We start from the raw sequence: 27,958 nt of genomic DNA on the forward strand, positions 1-27,958 counted from the left end.
GCTAAAACAGCATTTACATTCCAGCTTCTTATTCGAATTATATGTTTCACATTAAATGAGCAGCTTTAATGTTGCCGCGAGAACGTGCGTCTTAATCGACTTCCAGGGGATAACTTCGCATTTGGTTTGTTTTTATGCCTCCCGCCATGAGCCCGTAAACTTTAAATCCGTTAAACGAGTGACCGGATCTGCATATTAGCCTTCAGTTTATAAGCTCAGGTACTTACCATTAAAGTGTAGGCGGATAATTAATAATTTAATAAGCATATATTATGTTTTTACCAACAACTTGTAGTCTGCCTACAAACTTACGCAAAAAGGTTCTCCTTCAGTACTTGTCCTGGTTTGAGTTTCTGTTAAGCCACATTTTGGCTACAACTTCATTCGAAATTTCCGTTTCCTTTTAAATGGTGCAGCAGGAACATTCTGGATTCGCATTCGAATTTTCCGTTTGCCTGTAAAAGGTACAACGACTTGTTGGGAATCTCGTTCCACCTGAAGGGGAGCAGCTGTTATGTAGCCAGATTGCTCGGTTAGCCGGAAACATTAAAGGCCAAGCACCACTTAATGGACCTCCATGAATATTTCACATTATTTTAGTTACTGACATATATAAGTATGAATTAAAATGAAAATAGCAGCTTAATTTGCTTTAAAACTGACAATTGTATTAAATTGACGGAAAAACCCGAGCTCGCTACGGAAATTCTTGAACGCAACAGTGACGTCACTGGTGGACAACGCCGCAGTAAAACACCGTGATGACTGACTGTTATGACAGTATCTAGCTGATAGCTAAATAACCAACATTATTCATGACAATAGTCTAGCAATAAGCTAAACTCAGATTTAGAGGTACCGTTATTCTTGTAAATGTGATCGAAGTCGAACTCGAATTCCTCCGACACTATAAACCTCCGTAATGCAGCTACGTAGCCGAGTATAATCTGAGCCACCGAGTTTAGCGAGTCAAGCTAACGTTAACTAACACCAACTAAAACAGGCGAAGTGAGTGTCCTTACCCTGTTTACCTCCATGTTACAGAGGCTCTTGAACACCTTTCGTTGGTGTCCTTACATGCCTATAGTGTTGGAAAAGCGCCAGTGAAATGAGCTACAGATAACGGAGTGAGCGGAGGGTCCTTTCCAAAGTGCCCGTTTAAAGTTGACAAATTTAGTACATTTTCTGGATATTGTGGGATCTTTGGGCCATTTGTTCACAGATGTCCCACTGTACATTGAATGATTGCAGCCAAAAACAACAAACCTTTTCGTCATTTTGCATTAAATTAAATGCAACTTCTAGAGTTGTTGTCCACCATCTACGTCACAGGCGAGACGCCTATTAGAGTTTCCGAACACCGTTGGGGGGCAACGGTCTTTTAAACCTTATTCCTTCAATTAGTAAGAAATAACATGTTTTCTGACTATCAATAAACACAAGTTAGGAACTTAAATTCCACTGTATTTATTTGTTTGACACTTTCATATAGCTGGTGCTTAGCTTTTAAGCTAAATGCCCATGTACAGGTCCATGTTGTGGGGTAAGTCACCGGGAATCACTAGTTCTCATAATACTGTGAAGTTGTATGCTTACTGCCATTGAACAGTCTTTGCACTCAGTGAAGGGTTGTCTCCATCTTCTGGTGATTTTTGTAAAGTGCGCCGCCAGTTGGCAGTTATTTTACAAAGGCATTTTACCGCATCATCCTTAATTTATGTTTAACATTTGGTTAACGGAACACTAGGTATTTTTTTTGCTACTGGGGCTCCCCCTAGTGTAGCTCATTTTGACAACATTGTACCGAAGTTACACAATGTAGTTTCTGCAGAGCCTGGAATATAAATGATAGAGGTTCTGTTCTCCCTATTACAGGCCAGTGAGGCAATGACATTGAAGCTACAGCTCATAGTGTTGCTTTTAACCACCCATCCTCTGAGAACTGACCAATAGGAAACAACTTTCATCACACAGTGCTTAGACACGCCCACTAGTTGTGTTTTAAATGCCTGAAACGTCCTGCTCCTTGTGACTATTTGATAATGTGGCACATCAGTGCCCACAAGGGACCCCTTTCGCACGACTCAGCCACAATTAAATCCAAACAAATACAAATACAACTGATTCCGGGAAACACAAATGCCTGGTTGATTTTTTTTTTAAGAAAAAATTGTTTATTAAAGTAAAGAATGACCAGATGTTTTTCACTGCATTTTATATACACACACACATCTGTGTTTTACAAACTTAAGTGTGAGGGTGAAGTAATGTCTTAGGGCAAAGTCCACAAATGCTCCCCTTCCTCCTTCCCTGAGGCCAAATTACAAACAGTAAAAATACTGAACAGCAATAGAGTGATGGGGGGTAGTTTTAAATTGCCGTCCAAACTTGACCCACACCAGTGCATCCTTTTCTAGCAACAGTTACCAAATGTTATTCACCAAGTCTCAACTCCAAACTAAACTTGTCTAAACTCCCAACAGTTGCTATGAAAGAAAGCATTAGTGCGCAGAGTATGGAGGGGTCTACCTCGTGCAGGAGGGTGCTGGGAGAAAAGCGCAATTTGGGACCACACCACTGAGACTTCTCCACTTGCTCTGCCATACAGTGTAATGAGCATGGGTGAAGTGGGGCTTAGAAGCCTGCCGGATGGGATTAAAACACTACCACAGGACTGTAATATAAGAGAATACAGGGCCGGCAGTAGGGTCCTCACACTGACAGTAGTTGTTGGGGACAGGTTAATACTTTATAAGGAAGGTGTGGTGCACTTTTTATGAATGCCCAATATGTAAAATTGAAACATGATTATTTATTGCAGTACAAAGGTCACAAACACTGAATCTTATGGTAGAAAAAGCAGGTTTTTTAACTTAGTTTACAGCCCAGGGTCCCACACCGAACAAGTATCCGAGGGCCATGTAATTCTGCTCTCAACAACAAACAGCATTGTTATAACAGTGAGTTGTATTGGTAGCACCATGTTAAAATGGCTGCACATATTCTACGGCAAGGTTTTTAGAATTTCGAAGGGACTGGTATTAAATGGTGAGTATGGTAATGAAAATAAAACAAAAATGATATAATTTTATCAACAGATGAATGTAAATACCTTAAATATTATCAGGACTGAGTTCTAACACTCAACAAAAACACAAACAGAAAACAACGAACAGTCGGTGTCAGTGTTTAATATATATCTGCTGTTGAATAAAAACCTTGTAATATTTAATGTACATGAGTAAAGTGAGATGGTAAATAATATTGAACTAGATTTACTGCTCTTTTACTGAGCTCTTTATGACAAGTCAAGGTAGGCTTTTTTTAAACTGTAAAAGAAATAAGACTTTAATGAGAGCAACACATTCAAACATAATGACACTTTTAAGGTGATGACAACAGGGCTGTGACCTTGTGCTACAAAAAGCTCCACGCTTCTAAAATGACTTAGTTTCTGAAACATTTGGCAATGACAAGGTTTAAAGGCTATTTTTTTCTTTTTAAAACGTATTCATGTCTGTTTTGACTAAGCCCTCTCGCCGGAACCGGTCTCACGACTTTGAGGTCTGTTCAGAAAATGAGTCAGCAAGAGCAGGGTGCGGTGGTTAGATGTTGGAGCTGCGGCGACCTCTTGTAGCCCCGAGCGAAGGCCGCAGACGAGGGTCTCGCGCTTTGTAGTGCTCATTAAAGTCCAGCCGGAAACTCAGGAACTGAAGACTCTCGTCCGAACTGGTCATAAGCAGCCGCAAGAATTCCTGAACGATGCCCTGGAGAGGGAGGGGTGGGGAGAAGGGAGCGATAACGAGAAGAGAAATGAGTGGAGACATCAGTAACAGAACTACTCTGCAGGTGAGAGGATCATACGTTAAAGCAAATGGATGCAGATATAAAGATAAACGGATAAATCCTAATATTAATAAAAGTACGATCCCTTATGCTTTTGTGTTTGTGTGTGAGTGAGTGTGTTTGTGTGAGTGAGTGATTGTGTGTTTGTGAGTGAGTGTGTGTGTGTGTTTGTGAGTGAGTGTGTGTGTGTGTTTGTGAGTGAGTATGTTTGAGTGAGTGTGTGTGTGAGAGAGTGAGTGTGTGTGTGAGAGAGTGAGTGAGAGTGAGTGTGAGTGAGAGTGAGTGTGAGTGAGAGAATGAGTGAGTGTGTGTGTTTGTAAGTGAGTGATTGTGTGTTTTTGTGAGAGAGTGAGTGTGCGTGTGAGTATGTGTGTGAGAGTGAGTGAGTGTGTGTGTTTGTGAGAGAATGAGTGAGTGTGTGATTGTGTGTTTGTGAGTGATTATGTGTTTGTGAGTGTGAGTGCGTTAGTGTGTGTGAGAGAGTGAGTGTGTGTGTGTGTGTTTGTGAGTAGGTGATTGTGTGTTTGTGTGAGTGAGTGAGTGTGCGTGTGAGTATGTGTGTGTGAGAGTGAGTGAGTGAGTGAGTGATTGATTGTGTGTTTGTGAGTGAGTGTGTGTTTGTGAGTGAGTGTGTGTGTGTGTGTGAGTGTGTTTGTGAGAGAGTGAGTGATTGATTGTGTGTTTGTGAGTGAGTGAGTGAGTGTGTGTTTGTGAGTGAGTGTGTGTGTGCGTGTGAGTGTGTTTGTGAGAGAGTGAGTGAGTGATTGTGTGTTTGTGAGAGAGTGAGTGAGTGATTGTGTGTTTGTGAGAGAGTGAGTGATTGTGTGTTTGTGAGAGAGTGAGTGATTGTGTGTTTGTGAGTGAGTGAGTGTTTGAGTGAGTGAGTGTGTGTGTGTGTGTGTGTGTGTGAGTTTGAGAGTGAGTGTGTGTGTGAGTGTGTGAGTGAGTGAGTGTGTGTGTGTGAGTTTGAGAGTGAGTGTGTGTGTGAGTTTGTGAGTGAGTGTGTGTGTGTGTGTGCGTGAGAGTGAGTGAGTGTGCGTGAGTATGTGTGTGAGAGTGAGTATGTGTGTGAGTGAGAGTGCGTGAGTGTGTTAGTGTGTTTGAGAGAGATAGTGAGTGAGTGTGTGTGTGTGTGTGTGTTTTACCTGGTAAAAGTGAGTGAGTAGTCTAAGCTGAGAGCACATTTTTGGTATGGTGTCTTTAAATTCCTGCCTGCGTTTGTTTTCCACTGCCTCCTGTTCTGCAGTCACTCCCCACTCGCCCTACAAAACACACACATAATTAAAAAAAAAACATTAAACACTGGATTTTAAAAAAATGATTAACTATAAGAATTATTAAAAACATATTGTTATCCAACTTTTAATTACAAGAGAAACAATGTAGGAATATAAACTCTGGTCTGGGGCAATAAGCGATTATGATTTACATGTAACATTTAGAAAAACTGACTATGTACAACTGTGTTATCCGAAGCAAGGCCACCTTCCCGTAATGCACCTGTTACTCCAACCTTACACAGCATTTTTAAAAGCCCTGCAATGTCCCTTTGTCCACTTCAGGCTTTGTAACACTGTCCACAGCCACCTGCCTGATCATAAATTAGCCGTCACTTTGGCCTTTTAGCTGGAAACTACTCATTACACTTATGACCTTGCAAACGGACTCAACTGAGATCGGTACGCTCTCTTAATCACACACTCACACTCATAAAAAAACAGCGCTGGCAGGTTCTATGTCTGTGTCTGTTTGTTTTTATAGCGCTCTTTGCTGAAGCGCTAAAAATCGATAGTTACGGAAAACGGACACCAAGGCTTGTAAAAAGGAGTGTTCTTTTATCCCAGGGACTTCCAGGTATGGCTAAATTAAACCGTCAATCTGAGGCTGCACTCTGCTGTCTCTGGGGGCCGGGGGGTGAAGAGGTGTACACAGAGTGATAGCTATGGCCTCGCTGTGTTTTTTTTGTGTTAGGATGTGTGCATTTGAGTGTAACCCACTGATTATCTATTAACAAGGATCTTTAATTATGCTTCCACAAGCATAATGGAGAGTAATACACTAATATGAGCAACTTAATTTACATACCCACTCGCTGGCTATTTTATAAGAAACAGCTAGCTTGTGGAGTCATCTTTATGGTGTCTAGGCCACCACCCAATATGCTATCTGGTCAGTGGAGGACATACGCTCATACAATTCCATGGATGTCAAAATCATGTGGCAACTACAATCAGCAAATTTAAACTTACAAAATATGAGAATTACAAAATTACAAAATCCTAGGAATATGAGTATTTCATGTGCTATTAGCATAGTGTTCTGTGAGGTAAACCACAAAAGTGGTGTTTCTAAAATATAGATCAGTAAGGCATTGACAATCTAACACAATGGGCAGCACTTTGAACACATTTTATAAGTGGTCAGAAACTTGTAAATAACTCATGAAAGAATAAAGTTACGTTAAAACCATTACATAAAAGCACACAATTGTTTTTCTTGTGAAATTCCCAATAAGTTTGACGTGTCACATGACCCTCGTCCCATTGAAAAAACGAAAGTTGGATCCAAAATGGCCGCCATGGTCACCACCCATCTTCAAAAGTTTCCCCCCTCCCATATACTAATGTGCCACAAACAGGAAGTTAATATCACCAACTATTCCCATTTTATTAAGGTTTTTCCATATAAATGACCCACCCTGTATATAAAAGCTACACTAATCAATATATTTCCTATGCTGGCTCACTGGTGTTGACAAGTCTGGTCACAAGAAACCTAACCAGGAAGTTCTCTGCAATATGACATTTTTACATTTATGTTCCTCTAAGATTTTAATAGTCTTTTAAGCACAAATAAACATGTGTACACTTGTCTTCTCCTTAAACGTCTTTCCAATGTTCTCTCCCTGCTGTCCTTGTCTCAGTACCTCATTCTCTCTCTGTCTCTTCATGTCCTCGTACTGCACACGGAGCTGCAGTTCCTCCAGCGCAGAGCGGTACAAAGTGTCCTGAGCGTTCTGGAACTCAATGATCTGGTCAAACACGGCCCGCAGCTGGTTCAACAGAGACTGCAGCAAAGGACCGGTTGCAGAGAAGATGACAAACCACCACAGTTATGTATTATCTCATAATTTCTGTTACAGTAATCTCCTAGGTGTTTGTGTGTGTGCATCTCTTACCCTGCTGTTGGAGTCCAGTAGGCAGCGGGAGATAATGGTGTCCAGGAAGACATCGTGGGCTGCTATGATGTGGTCCAGGTCCTGAGCCTGCTGCACCTTATTCCACAACTCATCCCACGAGCATTCCAACACCTACACACACACACACACACACTATAGTTGTATAATAATAATAATTAAATATAAAAAAAATAATAAAACAGGGGACACCTCACACAATTATGTATTTAATGTTGTAAATACAACTCTAGTTTTCACAGAAGTGTACTATAGATTTACAAACTGAAATCTACTTTCTACTTTTTTAGAGAATGCACAGACGGTAATAAAGAGTACACGAATAAGAGTCATAAAGAGATTACAGAGTCTTACCTCAAATGTAATGTAGTACTGCATCTGGTGGATGAAGTGGACCATCTCTGATGCCAAGATGTGACACTGATGTAGCACTCCAGAGAGCTCTGTGAACACAACATACCATGCACACGAACACAGTTATACCGCTGTACGTCAAACTGAGGCGGGAAGAACTGAAGAGACAAACTGAAAGGTACAAAAAACAAGTTTAATTTATATAATGGTTACATTTTAATTCAAGACAAATGACACTAGTAACAATTGAACAGATCTAAACAGGCAGTTGCTGCATTTGTAAGACTGAGAAATGCAAATCATCTCTAATCTGATTGGCTGCTGTGTTATACCAGAATATAAAAACAAATTTGTCAGAAACAATCTCTTGTTCTTATTGAAGTGAATAAAATCTGCATTTCATGGGCTCTAAAGACCTGATTTTAACCTTGTTGTGTTATGAAAAAGTTAATTAATTTATTCATTCATCATCTGTAAGCGCTTATCTAGATCAGGGTCACTGTGGGTCCAGAGTCTACCTGGAATCATTGGACGCAATGCAGGAATACACCCTGGAGGGTGTGCCAGTCCTTCACAGGGAAACACACACTCACACATTCACTCACACCTACGGACACTTTTGAGTCGCCAATCCACCTACCAACATGTGTTTTTGGACTGTGGGAGGAAACCGGAGGAAACCCATGCAGACACAGGGAGAACACACCACACTCCTCACAGACAGTCACCCGGAGGAAACCCACGCAGACACAGGAAGAACACACCACACTCCTCACAGACGGTCACCCGGAGGAAACCCACGCAGACACAGGAAGAACACACCACACTCCTCAAAGACAGTGACCCGCAGGAAACCCAGGCAGACACAGGGAGAACACACCACACTCCTCACAGACAGTCACCCGGAGCAGGATTCGAACCCACAACCTCCAGGTCCCTGGAGCTGTGCAACTGCGACACTATCTGCTGCACCACTGTGCCGCCTGTTATGAAAATGTAAGGAACTTTATTAGAACACTGCAGAGTAGACGTCCATCTCCTTCTACATTGAATGAGGGCAAAACTGTATCCAGATCAGGGTTACAGGATCATTTTAAGTTTCATTTACAGTTTAAGAAGCCTTCTTCAGTCAAACACAAATGCAGCAAACGCATTCAGTCAAACGCAGGCAGCACCCACCTGGCATGCTCTTCAGTAGTTTGGCATTACACATTTGACTCTTCCAGATGTCAGTCAAGATGTACTCCATTCGTTTAGCTCTCCACAGGAAGTTAAACACTCGCAAGTAGTGGCTCATACACTCGCGTGTGAACACCTAGCAGCGAATTCGGTGGACAGAAGAGTGGGAGAGTTTATACATAAATAAATCCCAGTACACCATGTCTTTGCTGATGAAGAAATAACTGACTGACTTTCACACACAGCTCAGAAACATCCCCTACAACATCACACCAATATGACTCCAAAAAGTCAACATTACATTTATCTGCCACTGCAACTTGCTATTGAGAAATGGTAAAAGATAAAATCATATCATGTCTCAAGTATCATTACAATATTATACTGTGGGAACTTTAGATTTTGTAGTTATAATACAAGTTTGCTGAAGTGAGTTTTAGTGAAGAGGCATTGAGAGGGAATGGAGCTGTTTACCGTGGCAATTGGTCCATCGACATGATAGTCCAGGCTGAACACATCCCAGCCTGTGTCACCTGGAGACACCTGTAATTTCAAACATCAATTCTTAATAGTGATTCAAACCAAAACAGACAATATAACTTTTCATATTCTGCATCTTTGCGTTTTAATTGTTCCTAAAAACTATATTTACTATTACCACAGCTTTATGACCGACCAATGGTTAGCAGCTCATGTTTACTCTGCACAGAGTATATAGCAGACTTTCTCAACTGAGATGCAACCCAACGTTCCGTCTGGCTTCGTTAGGGGTGCCATCAAAAACATTCCAATGTTCATTCATTCATTCATTATCTGTAATCCTTATCCAGTTCAGGGTCGCGGTGGGTCCAGAGCCTACCTGGAATCATTGGGCGCAAGGCAGATATACACCCTGGAGGGGGCGTAGTCACCAATCCACCTACCAACGTGTGTTTTTGGACAGTGGGAGGAAACCGGAGCACCCGGAGGAAACCCACGTAGACACAGGGAGAACACACCACACTCCTCAAAAGCAGAGATTTTTTACCTCTAGTAACCGCACATCCAGTCTCTTGAGAATCTCTGGGCTGTCGAACTGTGCATTTGTTGCTCTCACAGCTGTTTCCAGGATGCCAGTCAGATTGTGTTGGTAGAGTGTGGTGGCTGCCCGGGCCAACTCTGGCCTGGTAAATTAGACAGAGACAATTTAGAAATCCTGAAACACTGCTAGCAATGAATAATGTACCAGCTGCCTAATGTTAATTTTATGTATTTAATTTTATAAAATGCAGCTGTAGTATGTGGAACATGTTGCTGCGTTACAAAACACACAATCAAATGCAAGCTGAAATATCTAAACAAACCAGCACCACCATTCCTCAGTAAGACAGTAGATGTTTTGCTAATATTTTACTGCCATTAGGGGGCAGTGGTGCATACCATTCAGAAAGCTTTTAAAATGCGGCTCACGCATCTATAACATCCAGAGGCTTTAACAGATTTCAGTAGCTTTGTATATGGTTTATGGAAATGTTAAGGCAGATTACATGAGTGTGATAAATAAATAGATGGAATGACTGCATTTAATATCTGTGCTCTGTGTGTGTGTACTCACTTTAGTAAGTCCATCAAATGTCGTATGAAATCTCCTTGGCCCAGCAGCAGGTACCTCCTCATGGCCTGGAGGTGGTCCAGCAACTGGTAGGTTTTATTCAGAACATCCAGCAGGTACTTACTGGTCTCAAAGTATGCAGCATCTATCTTACTCTGGAACGCCCCCTCCAGATCAGTGAAGAGCTCCGTGGCTGAGGAGGAGAATGATCAACAAAAAAGAAAAGACATTAAAGAAAATTCCAGTTTAGGGGAGAATACAGCATGGCGCAAAATTCAAACATAGTCCCACTCTTTTAACCCTGCAATTTAAGTAGTTTAAATATGACAAGGGCGTATAATTTATTTGTCACTGCGTCTGTTATGAGCTCCATCAAGCTTATAGTTCACTGACAAGGCTTGTACTGTAAATATGCTCAAGTAGTAAAGCTGGGATATCATTTTACTGGGATGTCCATATTTAGTGATGAGATTGTGCTTCAAATATTGAAAGGCTTGTGGTATTAACTTTGGTCCCTGAAACTGTGTCAGCGTCATCTTCACTAAAGTCAACATGTCCAAATGACAGCATTATTCTTTTGAACAAGCTGCTCAAGTTGCTCATTTGACCTCTGTGTTTAAGTTATCCTCCATGTTGCGTCATCGTGGCAGAATTACGTGACTATACACACGGTAGTGGGGCATTTTACTACAATTAACCAAAAAAATAAATAATAAATAAATGAATCTGTTTGTGTTAATTACACATTTACATTTACCAAAATAAACAAAAATCATTTTAAAGATAATGAGAGCCACTAATAGAGTATAGAAGGAAGGGAGAGTAAGAGAGAAATACAACATTGACGTGACAGGCTGATCTAGAGAGTGAATGTAAATACCTCTCCAAAAACACACTCAAGGTCAAGGTTGGTGCTGGGCACTAAGAGCATTGATTTGGTGAAGCTATGGGCAGTCACTAAATACAGGCAGCGTCGATACAGCCGCTAAAACTGCACATCCACAGTCCAAAACACCACTCTCCTCCACAAACAGATCAATCGCTGTCTCGTTCTTTTTCCTCCAACAGTCCTACCCTATCGGTCTCTACGCCATCTTGTTATTTTTGTTAGCCACTGTAATAGCTAAAAACAACAGACGTGGCTATTCTGAGAGACATTAGCAGACACTTGTAAGGCTTACCGTCTCTGGGGGAGTCAGTGGACTTGGTGGTGGGCAGCATTTTACCAGGCTGCGTCCTGTCGTGGCACACCTGATGCAGGAAGTTGATGGATTTGCCAATGAGCAGAACCTGCCACAACATCAGAGACACAATTAAACTCGGACAAAAAGGCGTATGAAAGTGAAAGTGTAATGCTCTAGAGGGACACTTTCTAGTTCCGTAAAGAACCTACATTTTTTAAATAATAAGATGCTTTTATTTATATGGTGTAAATGTGTAAAAACGTTTTAAAAGTTTAAAAAGAATCCCTACGTCAGATTTAACGTTGTTGTCTGAGTATGAGGATCGTGCTGATTATAGACACGTACATATACATGACAAATATTCACAAAGAGTTTGTTGTTTGTCGTGTATTTGTAGGGCTCTCCATGCGTCAGAATCTCCATAAAGAACTGTACCTTTCTGGCCTGGTCCATGGTGATGAAGGAGGGAATCATAGACTTTCTCAGAGAGTATTTATCATGCCACAGTCTGTCAGTCTTTACTGTTGGATCAGAGGCTACAAAGAACTACACAAACACACACAGTATTAAAAAAAGGGCTGTGATGTATGTAAAATGTCTAAAGTGGAGGTACCAATAGTACACTAATGACAGTCTACTGTATCACATACTGAACTTTCATGCCTGTTTCTGCTGTGAAGTGAAGCACTAAGCTGAACCCTGAGAGATAACTGAATTTAAATACAGACACTGATACAACGTCCTTGTAGCTTGGTAATGGCAAATCAATGAGCGCCATTAATCCACAGGTCAGTTCTACCGCCAGACATGGGCTCTTTGACCTTCCAATAATACACACATGGCCAAAGAGAGTTACAGAGACGGTGAGGCTATTGAACAAACGGATGCGTCTTCAGGTTATCTTCATTATGGCCTGACGTTAAAATGGCTCACTGTAAGAATAAGAGCTGTGGTAAAACTGAAAGCTTGTTAACTTCTCGGCCTCTGCAGACTGCACCATCAGCAGCTACAGAGCAACTACAACTCCAATCATCAGCATCGTACAACATCATTAATTCCTTCCCCTACACTGTAATGAAGGACTAATGCTGAAATGATGTAAATGGCAACGCTGAGGTTGGAGAAGTTAAGTGAGAGTCTGCAGTGAGGTCAAACAAAAGTGAACCAGGAAACAGAGACAGAACAAATCAACAAAGACGGAAAATATAAAAAATAAATTTGATAGGAAAGAAAAGAATCTGTCTTTAGCTCGGATAAATAAGAAGAATATGGAAATTAGTCGGAAGGTACTTAAGTATTGAGTGTTTGTGTGTCTGAGAGCTTTAAATACTCTGCTCTATTTGTTTAATGTGATTAGTTCAGACTTAATTGGCCCACTGCTTTGGTCTTTATTACATCGGGTGATTGGGTAAGCTGGACGAACAGCAGCTTCTCGACACGTTACACATTAACAGTGCTAAAGGAGGTCCTGAGAAGAAAGAAATAAAAAAAAAAACAGAGAAAGAGCACGAATATGTGTTTGTTCTGACCTCATGGTAAGTGTCCTCCAGTTCTCCGTCGTAAATCCAGCGGTACAGAAAGTTAAGGATGGGGTGGGACACTAAAGCCAGGATGTGCTGAACTAGCGCCCTCATGTGAGGGTCCCCAGTCTTACCATAGGCATGGACAGCTGATGCTAACTCTCCACCCTTACGTCCTGGGATAGACATAAAAAAAAACAGGAGATGAGAGAGAGGGAAAGTGACAAAAGCAGAAAAGAAAGTCAAAAAGACACTCTTTTAACGTTAGCATTAAATATGAATGAATGTTAGCATAACTGCACTTGAAAAAGCAAAGCAGCCCCTGCTAGGTTTATTTATTATTATCATCAACAGTAGCCTGCTGGAAAGGGCAGAGTGCTGACCTTGGCAGTAGTCCACCAGAGCAGCAAGGGTCTTGAGCCGAATTTTAGGATCGTATGTCCAAACGAGGAGCCGTCTTAACGTGAGACCGCTGTCCATTCCCACATTCACCCCTTGGTCATCTTCTAACTGCAGCTAAACACAGAAACACCACAAATGCATCAATACGAAGTATATCTTCTGCATCTATCAAAATTAATTCCAACATTTCATTGTGTCTACATGTTTCCTCAGTTACCTGTGCATGCAGTACTGAGAGAAGCCTGTAATACTCCTTTAACTCTTGATGCAGGGATGCACAAAAACTCTGAGATGAGAAAGAAAACATAAGGAGAGTCCAAATAATGTATTTCCTCCCAAGACATGTACACAGAAAAACAACTTTTTGACCATAATTTAGCCATAGTTTGTGCACTACATGTTTAAATGTAACTATAAAACTGTTCACATAAAAACAGTGCACCAAATATACACCTTCTCAAACTGGGTTTAGTTTGCACTCTCAAATCACACACACAACAAAAAAACGCATGATAGCACTCATACCTGTCCAACCAATCCAAAGGCTCGGTCCAGGCTGCGAGAGTCTGTGTATTTTCGGACTTTATTGTGAAGCCACCCGAGCTCAGCCAGCCGGCTACTCATGTCTCGCAAAGACTTGCACAACGGCACCTACAGAGAAACACAACAAACCACTAGGACTCAAAATTCAATACACAATCCATCATAGTACACTACAGTGTCAGAAAAACTGTTACTGTGGTGGTACCCTCAGATTTAAGTATTCTGTACTTAATTTGAATTAATTTCATGCACACCATTTAAACTACAGGACTTGTGTTCTGTAGGCCAAGCTTCTTTTATTTAATTTTGATTGTGACCTTTAGTACAACTTATTCGTTTTCATATCTGATAGGGGGGCGGCACTGTGGCGCCGCAGGTAGTGTCACAGTCACAGCTCTAGGGACCTGGAGGTTGTGGGTTCGAGTCCCGCTCGTGGTGACTGTCTGTGAGGAGTGTGGTGTGTTCTCCCTGTGTCTGTGTGGGTTTCCTCCGGGTTACCGTCTGTGAGGAGTGTGGTGTGTTCTCCCTGTGTCTGCGTGGGTTTCCTCCGGGTGCTCCGGTTTCCACCCACAGTCCAAAAACACACGTTGGTAGGTTGATTGGCGACTCAAAAAGTGTGTGTGAGTGTGTGTCTGTGTTGCCCTGTAAAGGACTGGCGCCCCCTCCAGGGTGTGTTCCTGCCTTGTGCCCAATGATTCCAGGTAGGCTCTGGACTCATTGAGCGCAAGGGGGTGGAATCACCACCGCGACCTTGAACTGGATAAGAGTTACAGATAATGAATGAATGAATGAATATCTGATAGGACATTACTGTGAAATTATTACATATTCATTAATTAAACATTTATCATACATTACCTGAAAAATTATATAATACTAAATAATCATTTAAAAAATCTCAGGCACAAAATCATGTGGAAATATAGTGTACTATACTACACTATAGTGTATACTACTACACAAAAACGGAAAAGTGCCATCTGCTTTTGCTGTCCTTAGTGCTTGTGCAAGTGTGACTATGAGAGAGAGAGAGAGAGAGAGAGAGAGAGAGAAATCAACTGAATAATTCTCCACATCTCTCCCTCAGGCCTGTGGGTATGGGCTGCAGCTGGTCTAAAAGAACAGATTAGAGTCATATAATAGACAGACATTTCTTCTGCTCTTTACTGCTAATGCCACATTAGCCCTTTTCACTTCCAGAACCCTTTTACTTAAATGTTTGTAAATCTTTTATAGTAAAAAAAAAAACCTTTTAAAAGGGTTATTTGGTTTTGCAGGGGCATTCACTCAGAAAGATGCCTTAAGGGAGGGAATAGGGTCAGATGTGAGATGGAGAGCGAGAGAGATAGAGAAACTACATTTGCGTGTGGGAATTTAATTAGTGACGGTCAATTTCTCTCTCTCTTTCTCCAAGTGCTAGTTTTTTTTGGTTTTTTTACTAACGAGTGAGCAAAAAGACCCATATGTTTTATCACCATAAACAACATCTATTTGCAAAACCCAAAACCAGATTAAATCTTTAATACTGATCATGAAATAGTAAAATATATATGAATTAAATTATAAGAAATATCTACAACTTTCACAATAAAAAATGAGAGTGTAATATGTTTTGTCAAACAGGTCGATTTAAAAATGTGTACATTAAACAATTTGTTAAAACAAACAAAAACACCTGCCACAATCAGCCATAAGATTAAAACCAATGTCAAGTAAAGTGAATAACGTTGATTAATTTGATGGCATCTATCAAAGACAGGGATATATTACGCAGAAAGTGAAAGTTGGTGTGGTCATAGTGTTCTGGTCAGAGCTTTCTCAAAAGTAGCAGGTCTTTGGGGTGTTCCTGGTGTGCACTGGTTAGTGCCAAACAATAGTGGTACAAGGAAGTAAACCAGTGACATGCGATGTGTCAGATGCCACAGAAGTAGCACAAATTGTGATTCTAACTTTCTATCAGAGCTAACATTAACATTTGTGCTACAGTAACATTTCCAAGGATACACTTTTGGTAGATACTAACCACTGCATACTGGCAACACACCGTCATAATTCGACCCCTGTAAAACTCACCCAGATCCTTACACCTGCCCATTACTTCACTGCAAAAAATGAAAAGCAAGTAAAATTCACTTAAATCTAGTCTAAATATCTAGTGTTACTCTTTTGGAAATTGTTGTAAGAATATATTAAGATTATTCAACTTATTTCTAGCTTATTTTTACATCATTTTATCTACAGAAAGTGTCCTATTCCATTGGCAGGTATTTTTCTTAATTCAAGAATTAACATAAAATGATGCTTAAAAGAAGTAAAAAAGTAGATAAAATTATTTAAAACAGGTAAAAATAAGTTAGAAATGAGTTGAATAATCCTATTATATTCTTACAACAATTTCCAAATGAGTAACACTAGATATTTAGACTAGATTTAAGTACATTACTTTTTTGTAATTTACTTGCTTAGATTTCATTTTTTGCAGGTTTCTGCACCCAACACCTCAAATTCAAGAACTAACAGTTCACGTGCTGCCTAAAATCTCGTCCCACGAGAGGTGCCATTATATCATGATAATAAAAGTAGTCAACCTGTCAATTGTTTTAATCTTGTGGCTGATTGGTGTAGATTATCTTAGTTCAAATAAATAATTTCCATTTTGTCATTTGCAAACACGAGATGCCCCTTAAATAGTGTGAAAATTTCATACTGAATCAATATTTGAGCTTGTACGACTTGAGATGTGTGCATGGGCGAATTGCATCCCACCAAGTGGACTTTGGCTTGACCCATCACATCTTTTTAACACATCCCTCTGCACCAGCGGTCAGCGAGGACGTTTATATTATTTTATTTATAAACCTGTATCTCATCTTTCTATGTGAGAGGCATAAGACTCCATTGTTGAGTAAGGGCCCAGTGTGTGTGATTAGCAGTGGGGCTCCTCTGGGAGTCCTGTTAAAAAATTCATCATTTCAAAGCACTATGGTTGGAGCTGACCTTCACTGTGACAGCTGGATCAGTTTCCAGCAGGTTTTGAAGAATGGTGAGCCAAGAAAACCAATATTTATACCTTTTTTGAGGGTATTATAAGACAGAATTGTCCCTAACCAACATTTCCAGGAGAAAAAGATGGATGTCAATCTTCCCCAGGATGTTTTTTTAAAGGTACTCTCTTTCTCCATTTGTGAACCTTTAGGGATGTGTATATTAAAGCAAAAGAAGAAGAGGCTTGTGATTCTATATTAAGGTGGACCATAGGCACTAGAATATAACTGCAGCATCATTTAAGGAACCAAAAAAAAAAAGTTATCAGCCTCAACCAAAAAACAGAGTCAATTGAACTGATTCATCGATCCTGTGTTTCTGTATGTGCTAAAAGTAACTGTTAAAAGCAGTAGTGGCTGCAGTGTAAACAGAACAGTCACTAGGGCTCATTCCTCAGCAGAATGATGGGTATTTTGGGGAGAGGGAAAAAAACCTCCTCCTCCAATCAGATGGCGTGGCTGGAACTAAATGCTGTAAGATAAAACCATTTCAGTAAAACAAGTAAGATGATTTGAATTTATGAGCCAATAATACTGGTCCTTTTCACAGCAGCCTGTAAAAGCCGGTTATGTATTTTTAATGAACGGATGAACATTTCTGTTGAATAATGCCACTTAAGGAATGATTCAACTGACTGAAAATGTTTGAAGCCGTGGCCTGGGCCTAAAATCAATACTAAAGGAATGAATTTAGAAGCTGAGAGTGGGCCACACTGGCTCCTGCTGAAGCCCCGAGGATCGTCTCTAGAGAGCAGACAATGCACTTATAGAATAGACTATTTTTAACCAGGAGCATTATAGAACAGACAGGTGTGGGTGAATGTGCGTGTGCTGGTGTCTATTCTGTTCCCGTCTCCTCGTATTCCTATTTAACACAAATCCATACTAGTTTCTGACTTTTGTTTACTATTTTGGGAAATCTGTACATCAAGCAATCCACAATTTGCTGCAAAAACATACCTCTGCACTTCAAATAAATGAAACAATGTTACTGATATATGAATGAAAGTTAGTGCTAAGACCATGATTCTAAACACGATCTGGGCTTACAAACATTCATTCGTTATACTGGCATGGTTAATGAAGACAATATAAATGAGAGCTATTAATAATGTGTAAATGCTAATAGCTGACAACCAGCATCATAAAGATGACATAAAGTGACGGGGCCTATTAGACATCGATTTTATTAAAGACCTTAGCATTTTTGGACAAACAGGTTTTTAATGATGCTCTAATCATTTATGAATCCAAAATGTTCCACTCAATTTTCCATTTAATTTTATTAACTACATCCATCCTGTTTATTTACTCACCTCTTCTCACAAGTGTATTCAGAGTGCAAACACAAGACCCAATACCAGGTAGGATCTATCAGCTAGAACAGGGGTCGGCAACCTTTACCACTCAAAGACCCATTTCACACAGTAAAGAAAACACTGGGAGCCACAAAACACTTTTGAAATTTTAAATTAAATAACACTGCGCATAACAGGGTTTTTTTTAGCCTTTGTGGTATGTACAAACAAACTATACTGTGTTACATTTATGAAATTAATGAACGACTGCAGAGAAAATTAAATAACATTTCTGCATGCAACAAAACATTTTTAACTCCGAAAAAATCAAAACGTCGGGTTGAAGGTTAAGTAAAATACTCAATGTCTGTTTGAGTCCCTGTAGTAATGGAAAAAAAAACTCCGAACTTAAATTATCCACTGGCAGCAAACAAAAATGCTGTCCTTTCTCTGCGTGCCGTCATTATTTTACTGGCGCCGTGAAGTCAGCTGTCAAAAAGTTCAAGAAACCGCACACTGGCGGGTGTCGCACGTTGGAAGTTGTGACGTGTATTAAGAGCGACAAAATATTTTAAATATTAAAATATTTTAGATGTTACAAGATCTCCATAATCTTCATAGAATTACATTTTGAAAATGAACGAACCAAAATAAAATAAATTTTAATTAAATACTCTAATTATTTTCAAAAGCTGAGCCGCATCAGAGAGATCAAAGAGCCGCGGGTTGCCGACCCCTGAGCTAGAAGGATATAACCCCCCTCCAAAGCACTGGGATGTGGAGTATTGGGACAGTGCTCCATTGGAGCGATAACCCAGTAAACAATTAGCCGTTGAAATAACGTAATGACTGCCGTTTAATCAACGTTCTCTTAAGGTTGAAAATGAAAGTTGAAAAGACGTCCAAACACAGACATTGAAAAGACGACTATTAGACGTATTTTGGACGTCCATTGACGTTATTAATTGGTCCCGAAATAAATTACTTGTATAAAACGCATTTTGGACGTCCACTGACGTTATCGATTGGTCACCACTTAACTAACTTTTTAAGATGGATTTTGGACGTCCATTGACGTTTAAAATATGTCCTTGACGGACAGACTACTTTTAGACCTGTTTTGAACGTTCAGGGACGTCCCTTGTTCACTGGGAAGTACCTTCTAATACTTTTGAGCGGTGTTTGTGATCCAAAATCCAAACATCAGCACCTGACCTCACTAATGCTATTTTGGCTGAAAAAGAGGCAATCCAGAGTCCAGTCATTTCCTCACAGCAATGTTTTAACATCAGTGCAAAGCCTTTCTAGTAAACCAAGGTTGTAACTGCAGAAAAGAGGAACAAAACCCAATCTTAAAATAATTTTGTAAGGCTTCTGGACATGTATCTTTTGTATACTCCACTCAAACATAAGAAACAGCAGAAAAAAGAAAAGAGTAGGGGTGGTTGGTGACCAGTAATAATGAATTCACCTTCGAGTCGATTTTGTAGCAGTTCTCTGGAGTGCACATCTTAATGAATTTGCCGTCGATCCCCTGGAAGACATATAGGATGTCTCGCACTAAAGCGGCCTCGCTGATTTCAGCTGCGAACAAAAGAGCGAGAGAGAGAGAGAGTGAAAAGAGAGAGGAAGATAAGTTATAAAGCCGTAAAAGGTCATGCTCATATATCTGCCCAGTTTGAGTCAGTGGGAGAAAGTGCCCGGAGGCTCACTGGAGTTTAAACTTTTCCACTGCGTCTATCAAAGACATGATGAGGCACTGAAAACAGCACTGGAACACACTGTTCCTCCACACAAATATTCATTTTATATCTGTTGCCGACTATAGTACTGAGAACTCAGTGTTAACTGAGGAGTCTGAAGCACCACTTGTCTGAAAGGTTTTATAAATCCGGCACTGTAACCATTTCCATTTTGAGCAAAATATTCACTGCATTAATTTAGGAACAATGGCCAAGAGAAGCTATTTCTGTTCACAGACTTGTTCGATTCCTTTAGTGATGTTTGAAACCTGATCAAACGTTTCCAGTTGTTTACCCTTGAATATCTGAGCTGATAATATACATGCAAGTTGATACAGGTTGAAATGGCACTGTAAGGTAAATACATATCTGTGTATAACAATCCAGGCCTCTGTTAGACATTGTACATTTCATTCAAATCTGCATTGACTTTGACTTTGATTACTGAAGCATGAAGAAAGGACTGTCAAAGAATTTACAAAATGTAGTTCAGGGAAAAAATAACAAAACAATTATGGGCTCTGTTCATTTTTATCTGTTAATACCCATGTTTTCTGGTAAAACGTCCAGGATGCAAAAAAACCCTCACAAACCAATTCCACTAAAACACACATCTTTATATAAATAAAGATATATAAATAAAACGAGTTTTTATGACTTATCTGGATTAATATTTGCTTCCATTTTTGTTGTACAAATAACACAGAAAAGAAGGGTTCATGTCATTCTTGAATATTAGACATAGTTTCTGTTTCATTTGTGTGATTCCCGGCACACATTCTCACATGTCTGAAAGCTGCCTTTAGCTATGTCACATGAAAACATCAAACGGTCAATAGTATGCTTCATCAGATCACATGGGATTACAACAGCCAACTGGTCCACTGGGCATTTCACATTTCATGTATACATTTTCAGCCTTTATATTTTCCCTTGTTTACACAAATATTGATATGTTTCACTAGATATCTGGCTGAGAAAAATTCAGTTCAGGGTCGCGTGGGTCCAGAGCCTACCTGGAATCATTGGGCAAAAGGCAGGAACACACCCTGGAGGGGGCGCCAGTCCTTCACAGGGCAACTCACACACTCACACATTCACTCACACACACCTACGGACACTTTTGAGTCACCAATCCACCTACCAAAGTGTGTTTTTGGACTGTGGGAGGAAACCGGAGCACCCGGAGGAAACCCACGCAGACACAAAGAGAACACACCACACTCCTCACATACAGTCACCCGGAGCAGGAATCGAACCCACAACCTCCAGGTCCCTGGAGCTGTGTGACTGCGACATCTACCTGCTGCACCACCGTGCTGCCCACTAGATGATATTTAACTGTTAATCTCATACAGAATACAACTAATAGTTACAGTAATGTGTCCTATACAAGACTTGTGATATTCTATTTGTTTTTTAATTCATTAGGACAAAATCATTAGTCCTTACAAGTTCCACTTGTTAGCTAATATTCCACCAATTACACTATACATAGTATATAGTGAGAAATAATAGCAGCTCTATGTCTTACAGGTGACACTCACCACTGCCATCAGCATCTCGCCTCTGTCTCTGAGAGGGTCTTAGAAGTGGGGCGGAGCCAGGACCTGCAGTTGGGCGTGAGGTAGGTGGAACTGCCCCAGACGAAGAGCCGGACGCCGGGAGAGCCCAGGCCAGACGAGAGCCTCTTGCAGGGTCAGCTACAGGCTGGGGCCCGGGACTGCAATACACAAACACACACACACACACACACACACACACACACACACACAATTTGGCAAATGCTTTAATCTAGAGAAACCAATGCAGGTGTATTGTCCTGACAGCACAATGTTCCTCCTCCTTGGCCTTATCAAAGACATTGATTTCACAGTACAAACACTGACTCTGCTTTTATTCCTTCATTTCACAAAGAAAGATCGACTCATCTGCTGCATTTTTTAAATTAGCTTCACTTTGGGGAACATATCAAAACGGCCAACTGTAAAAATCATCTGATCATTTATAATTTAATCATTGTGTTGACCATTATTATTGACCTCATTTTTGGTAAAACATGTAAAAATACGGTTTGGGGACATGATTAAAAAAAATAAAAATAAATAAATGGTACTATTAGTATCTGCCAAGCTATAGCTATAACCCTCCTTACTAAGCTTAAAAGGAAAACAGCACATTTTAAAGCAATCCATTGAGTGCCTGGCAATACATCTTCAAGATTTTATTTAAGCTCAACAGCAAAAGCCCTGATCATTTAAGTCACAGCTCTTAAGTTACTGAGCCAATTAAAGCTTCCATGTTTAAAGTAAAGCTTCTTTTGGAAAGACATCACAAACATAAAAAGGCAGTCTTCACTTTTTACTAAAAACAAACATCTGAAACCGGACTCTTCTCTAAAGCAACGTCATTATGATTCCATTACAAAAAAGCTCAGGAGGACACACTAATTACCTTTTAATGGTTCATTTTAAACATTGGAGGAAGACAATGAATCTTCAACGGTGTAGTGATGCTTAAGGACTGACAGATTTACCATTTAAGGAATTCGGCTATCAATTATATCCAGGCCTTGAGAACATATAGCTGTGCTTTAAATAGCCAGGGTGCCTGTGGTTGATGGCGGAGGCGTAAATAATTCAGTGCTTACAGTGCAATTAAAAGTGAGGCTACAAATAAGTCAGACACAACACAAACAAGTCAAGGTGAGAGAAAATATAACCCACATTCAATGAACAGCCCAGGCCTGTGTGCAGTTTTTATCCGAAAATAAAATGATGACTTCCCAATGACTATCCCTTTGATGTATGATGTGATGTGAAACGAACCAAAATTCTGTCACTGTGGGCAAAAATAATCACATCTAAAAGGTGGCAAACTTGAAACAAAACCGTGGCACTTCTACCGATGGTACCGATTACTTCTATCTGAGCCGTGAAGCAAAGCATAATGATGAAGAGCTGTTGTTCAACAATGAAACTGAACACTCTTCATTTGTTACAGCAGAATTCCACACTGAATTTAATTGATAACAACAATACCATCACAATCTTGCGGATGCCCGTTGTTGGCCTGTACTATACATTTGGCCCAGTTATATTTGACACTGTGATAATGCAGTGTTTTGGTTTCAGTTTATAGCTGCAGTCAAACATTTGTCTTGGAGCTGTAACTTCTTGCAGAATCTAGTTAAAAAATACAACCTGCCCAACTGCTCCACATAAACATCCCCAGAAGTCCTTGTTTAACTGTAACAGATACATTCAGGTAGGGATGGATGAGATAGCAACAATATCATATCGCCACAGAAGTGAGATATTTGGACTATACACACGATGCATCACGATACTTTGACATGGAGAGACAATGGACATACAGAAACATATATCAGTAACTCCAATAACAAAATGGCTAGTATTGGTTCACAATTCACACACACTGCGGCACCCACTAAACAGAACTAATGAATTATTCTCTGTGTAATGAAGCAAACAGCTCATCTGTGTCCGTTAAGTATTAAATACATTCTCTGTATGTTTCTAATGGCATATTTTTAAACACAAAATATATATTACAATAATTACTGCCATATTTCTGAGAGTATTACGGAAACTATTAGAACTGAGAGAGCTGCATGGCCAACGTTACTGTGCTACAGTTACAGCTTCTAAACAAATCCCAAAAAGTGTATTTTCCGTGTAGAATATAAACAACAAATGCTTCTTTCTAGGACGAATGACCGAAACACACAATAAGAGAGCCTTCCAACCTCCACACACTATATCAGACGGTGTATTATATCACAATATGAAGCAAAAGAATAAGACAGATACATATCTAATTCCTTAAGGTTTATTCAAATAAACACTACGCTTGAGCCATCAAAATAAAAGTTGATATAAATCCCAAATCTGATCAGTGTTTACTGTTATTCCCCTCCACAGATTCAGTCCACTGCCAGAAGTATGTTTAGGTCTATGCTTTATTCATTGCCAATTTTTGTTTCACAAATGTCTCAACCCCACATTCTGGCCATTTCACATGAAAACAAGTGATCCACCAAAAGGGCTTTGTTATGTAACAAATTACATAGGGACTACTGCAATGTACTCCATATTGTAGCCCCTTCTGGCCATGTGAATGGTCAGTTCTTTGTATCTGTTTTATTCATCCTCCAAGTCCAATCTGCGGTCAGTCAGTAGAGAGAAGACTGTTGTAGTGAGACTGGTGTTTTGAAACGACCAAATGTAGGTCAGGTAAAACACAACCTATTAGCATTGTGCAAACCGAATGGCTAAATCATTTTTACCATGGCTGCCCCAGTCTGGGAGACCCAGTCTATGGAGCATAAACTCCATAGTTTTTCAGGAATTCACAGATCAATAAACCAAAATATTGTGTGCTACTTTTTCGCTGGTGAAAATGTTTTTAACAACAGACAAGAAACAATGAAAGGTGAAGTTTTGCCCCAAAAAAGCTTGATAATAAATAAGTGGCTTACCCAGTTAGCAGGGACTGAGCGCCGGGTCCTGGTCCATTGACAGAATACACCCCCAAACTGCTGATGCCACTGGTGCCCATGCTGGATGCATTGTGTGCAGCCAGAGCTGAGCGCTCGGGGTAGCTGAGGGACAGACTCTGTGGTCGCGCGTAATAGAAAGGTGTAGATTGGGCATCACGAGGCAAAGCCTGAGCAAAAACGGCTCCATAGCTACCCACCTATGGAGAAGAGAATGCAGTTTTTATTTCTTTTGAATAATATGCCACGTTTATGGCTGACCACAATGAAGTTGTTAAATATTACCATTTCATCGTAAACCAGTCTTATTCACTAAGTCATTAAGTAATAAAATACCCGGCTGGGTGGTTTTCTCGGGTCCTCACAAAGGCTCAGCAGTAGATATAAAATAGACCATCTGTGTTTCAGCACCCCCTACTCATGAGAAAAACCAGACAGAGCACAAAACGTATTTTAAATTATCACTCAAATGAAATTCAAATGAAATAAAAGCAAAACACAAAAATACCCAAATCAAGCCATGCACACTACTGTGGTAGACTTCATATCGCCACTGTCCAATCAAAAACATGTATCTCCATTTTCCAACACTCATCATTTGAACACAGCAGTTGTCATGATCACAGCTAAATTTCATGATGAATGGACCAGTAGAAATGCTCCAAAATAAACTTTTAACACTGACTTCCACTGAAAGTTAACAAGGTTTTTTCCTTCTCCTCTAAAAAGTGAGTATTTTGGAGATATTTGGACATATTTTTCATTGGACAGCACATATTCAGCCTTTAGATCCGATGCTCTTCTTAATCTGACTGACCTGGGTCTGAAGCTTTCGGTGGAGTTCTGAGAAGAGAGCAGCATCTGCCTCTCTTCTCTGCTTCAACACTATAAAGAAGAGGGACAACCAAACTGACCTCAGTCACAAAGTCACTGCTGAAAATTCGACATAGTCAAATCTGTCTTCAATGGTTCTCAATAATCTGAACACCAACAGCTTTGACATTTCAGGCTGAGATGTCAACAAATACCAGGAAAGTCAATGTTCTTAGAGTTAAAGTCATCTGAGTCTTACCCAAAAAAATAACAGGTATGGAATTCATCAAGACACTCACATTCTTTTTTGATCTTTTCCGAGACCAGGAACTCGTCCCGCTCAATAGTGGGGGCGTAATTACTTCCAATGACCCGCACTGCATACTGAAACTGGTGTGCCACATCAGCTGGAAAAAAAGCAGTTCGGTGTATTCAGTGTTGAAAATGTCATATGCCTTAAAAGGACCTGTTCATTTTCCAGAAACCATAAGCAAAGCCTGTTACCTGCATTCAAGATGGACAGCTAAGCAAAAAGGCAGAAAGGAAGACGCCAGGTCCAATGAGCAGACACAGTTTATTAATCAATACTGCACCTGATAATGTTAGATTAAGGCCCATATGCAGAGACTATATTTACCTGACAGGCATTTATCCAATCATTTTACCTAATTTTCTGAGGGTCATATTACTGAAAGCAATAAGAGCTTTTAGAGCAGATGTCTCTTTATGAGTCAGTTTAGTTCTGACATATATTAGCTTACATGACAAAATGGACTCTCTTATATGGAGCTATATTAACTTACTGTACTAACTTAGTGGCCTTCCAATGTCTTCAGAAATAGCATTTCTTCTTGAAGAAAATATTCAGTGTACTTGAAGTGTTAAGGGGGGACGATTCAACATAATAACAGAGAAAATGTTTACTGGCTGCCTCAGCCTTTGAATGAGGAGTGCCTTTAATTTCTTTTGATGCAGAGGATCACATGTAACTGTTAAGCAGATTAAAGCATTTAAATTGCAATCACAATAACACCCAGAAAGATATTTTCCAGTAAATTGCACAGCCTTTAGTAAAAGAATGGGTTGTTCCCTGATAGCTTCCTTCCATATACTTTATTGTGCTAAACCACAAGAACATAAGTGGCGTCAGACACTAATGCTGGATTATTAGGCTCTAAAATGCTACTCCAACTCATCCCATTGCTATCAGATATCAGTGGTTTCTGATGATGACGACATCAGGTCAAATGTCAAAGATACTCTATTGAATGAATGTACAACTACAGCTGCTTTCATTTGCTGCATTAACTAGACAGATAATTCAGAATCAACCCAGGGCCCGTCTCTTAATCAATAACAACGCATTGCTGAATGACATCCAATCTCTCTTCATCTGGGGGGGTGTTCTACAAAGCAGGATTTCTCAGTTAACCAGGTAACTTTAGCCAAAGGTAGAGGATGATCATCCAACTCTCTCACCCATTTGAGAGGCTTGACTGTGGGCTTTGTGGTAAAAGTTATACACCCCTGATCTGATCTAATTCATCTGAGCTATATGAGCTAGCTTAGACCCAAGATCATGATGATATTACCAGCTGGCTAGCTAGCAATTTCGAACAGGCGATGAATAGTCACCTGTGGTTTTAGATTACGATTATAAGCCCTTGTTAACAGTTAAGACGTCGCTTGTGTGGCGTTTCTTTGCTGGTGTAATGTTATGTAGCGTGAGGAGGATGCTCGGGGATGTGCTGGTGATTGACAGCTCTAGAGAAAGCAAGGCAGCCTCAGACATTAGTTCTGAGGCAGTCAGGGAAAAGGTCTCGGGGGATTAGGAGATGACACGCAGTTCTGCACTTATTACACAGGGACATGTCTGGAGACCGCTGTGATTAGTGATGTCTAGCTGTCGTTAGCCTAGCTCCTAGGTCCTGTGTGTGTTTCTGTAACGTTGTGTGTGTATTTACCTTCGCTCTTGCCCGTGATTCTGCAGCAGAGGCTCTGCAGGAGAACATTGGGTGATTTCTGATCCAAAGCAGCCATCAGTTCTCTCTCCGGCTGCTATTAAAGCAGGTGCTGAGCGTCTGTGTGTCTCTCTCACTTCTTATTCCTCCAGCGGCTCGCCATCTTAAACACAACACACTCAAACACACATACAACCCACACACACAGTCAGCCCGCCGAAAGAGCCGCGGCCGAACACCGAGCGGGAAAATAACACACACGGCGGAGCGAAAATACGGCCCTCCTGAAACCACGGCACGCAGAGGGTTCCGACATATTCGTTCCCACCTCTTTCCCACCAATGAAACGACAGTAAATCCACCGAATAAATATGGATAAATAAATGACTAACAGCCAGCTGTGCTTTAAACGTACAGGCTGTAATATTATATTTATATATCATAGGATTTTGTTATGTAAGGCATAATGTAATGCAGTGGCTTCATCCAAAATTGTATTCTCCTCTAGTACCATTCTAAAACAGGTGGCTATATTGCTACCCTGGTCCTGGAGGAGGGCGCAGTGGAGCAGCAGGTAGTGTCGCAGTCACACAGCTCCAGGGGCCTGGAGGTTGTGGGTTCGATTCCCGTTCCGGGTGACTGTCTGTGAGGAGTTGGTGTGTTCTGTGTGCACCTGCTTTAATAGCAGCCGGAGAGAGAACCAACCACGTTGGTATGAATGTGAACGTAGGTGTGAATGTGTCTGTGTTGCCCTGTGAAGGACTAG

At 40.4% G+C, this 27,958-nt stretch overlaps 1 protein-coding gene across 1 annotated transcript; it reads right to left on the bottom strand.

Moving 5' to 3' along the window:
- Positions 1 to 2,180: 2,180 nt before the first annotated feature.
- tubgcp3 (tubulin gamma complex component 3) lies at positions 2,181 to 27,813 on the bottom strand. The gene is made up of 23 exons (XM_066661159.1): positions 27,704 to 27,813; positions 27,196 to 27,370; positions 25,531 to 25,638; positions 25,236 to 25,303; positions 24,755 to 24,832; positions 24,401 to 24,618; positions 21,447 to 21,622; positions 19,629 to 19,741; positions 13,798 to 13,923; positions 13,490 to 13,558; positions 13,254 to 13,386; positions 12,880 to 13,046; positions 11,786 to 11,896; positions 11,348 to 11,456; positions 10,170 to 10,359; positions 9,603 to 9,738; positions 9,050 to 9,118; positions 8,576 to 8,711; positions 7,397 to 7,485; positions 7,025 to 7,156; positions 6,773 to 6,913; positions 4,992 to 5,108; positions 2,181 to 3,767 (listed from the first exon to the last, which is right to left on the bottom strand). The coding sequence occupies exons 2-23, from the start codon at positions 27,269 to 27,271 to the stop codon at positions 3,606 to 3,608; spliced, it is 2,724 nt and encodes a 907-aa protein (XP_066517256.1). The 5' UTR covers positions 27,272 to 27,370; positions 27,704 to 27,813; the 3' UTR covers positions 2,181 to 3,605.
- Positions 27,814 to 27,958: the final 145 nt, after the last annotated feature.

This window comes from Hoplias malabaricus, chromosome 2 (assembly GCF_029633855.1).
Source record: "Hoplias malabaricus isolate fHopMal1 chromosome 2, fHopMal1.hap1, whole genome shotgun sequence".
Classification (NCBI taxonomy): domain Eukaryota; kingdom Metazoa; phylum Chordata; class Actinopteri; order Characiformes; family Erythrinidae; genus Hoplias; species Hoplias malabaricus.

Excerpts from the sequence above, each read along its gene's own strand:
- tubgcp3 (XM_066661159.1), bottom strand. The coding sequence starts at position 27,271 with ATGGCTGCTTTGGATCAGAAATCACCCAATGTTCTCCTGCAGAGCCTC. Across the intron at positions 25,639-27,195 it reads AATCACGGGCAAGAGCGAAG|CTGATGTGGCACACCAGTTT; the intron begins GTAAATACACAC and ends CTTTTTTTCCAG. Across the intron at positions 24,619-24,754 it reads CGAGAAAACCACCCAGCCGG|GTGGGTAGCTATGGAGCCGT; the intron begins GTATTTTATTAC and ends TCTTCTCCATAG.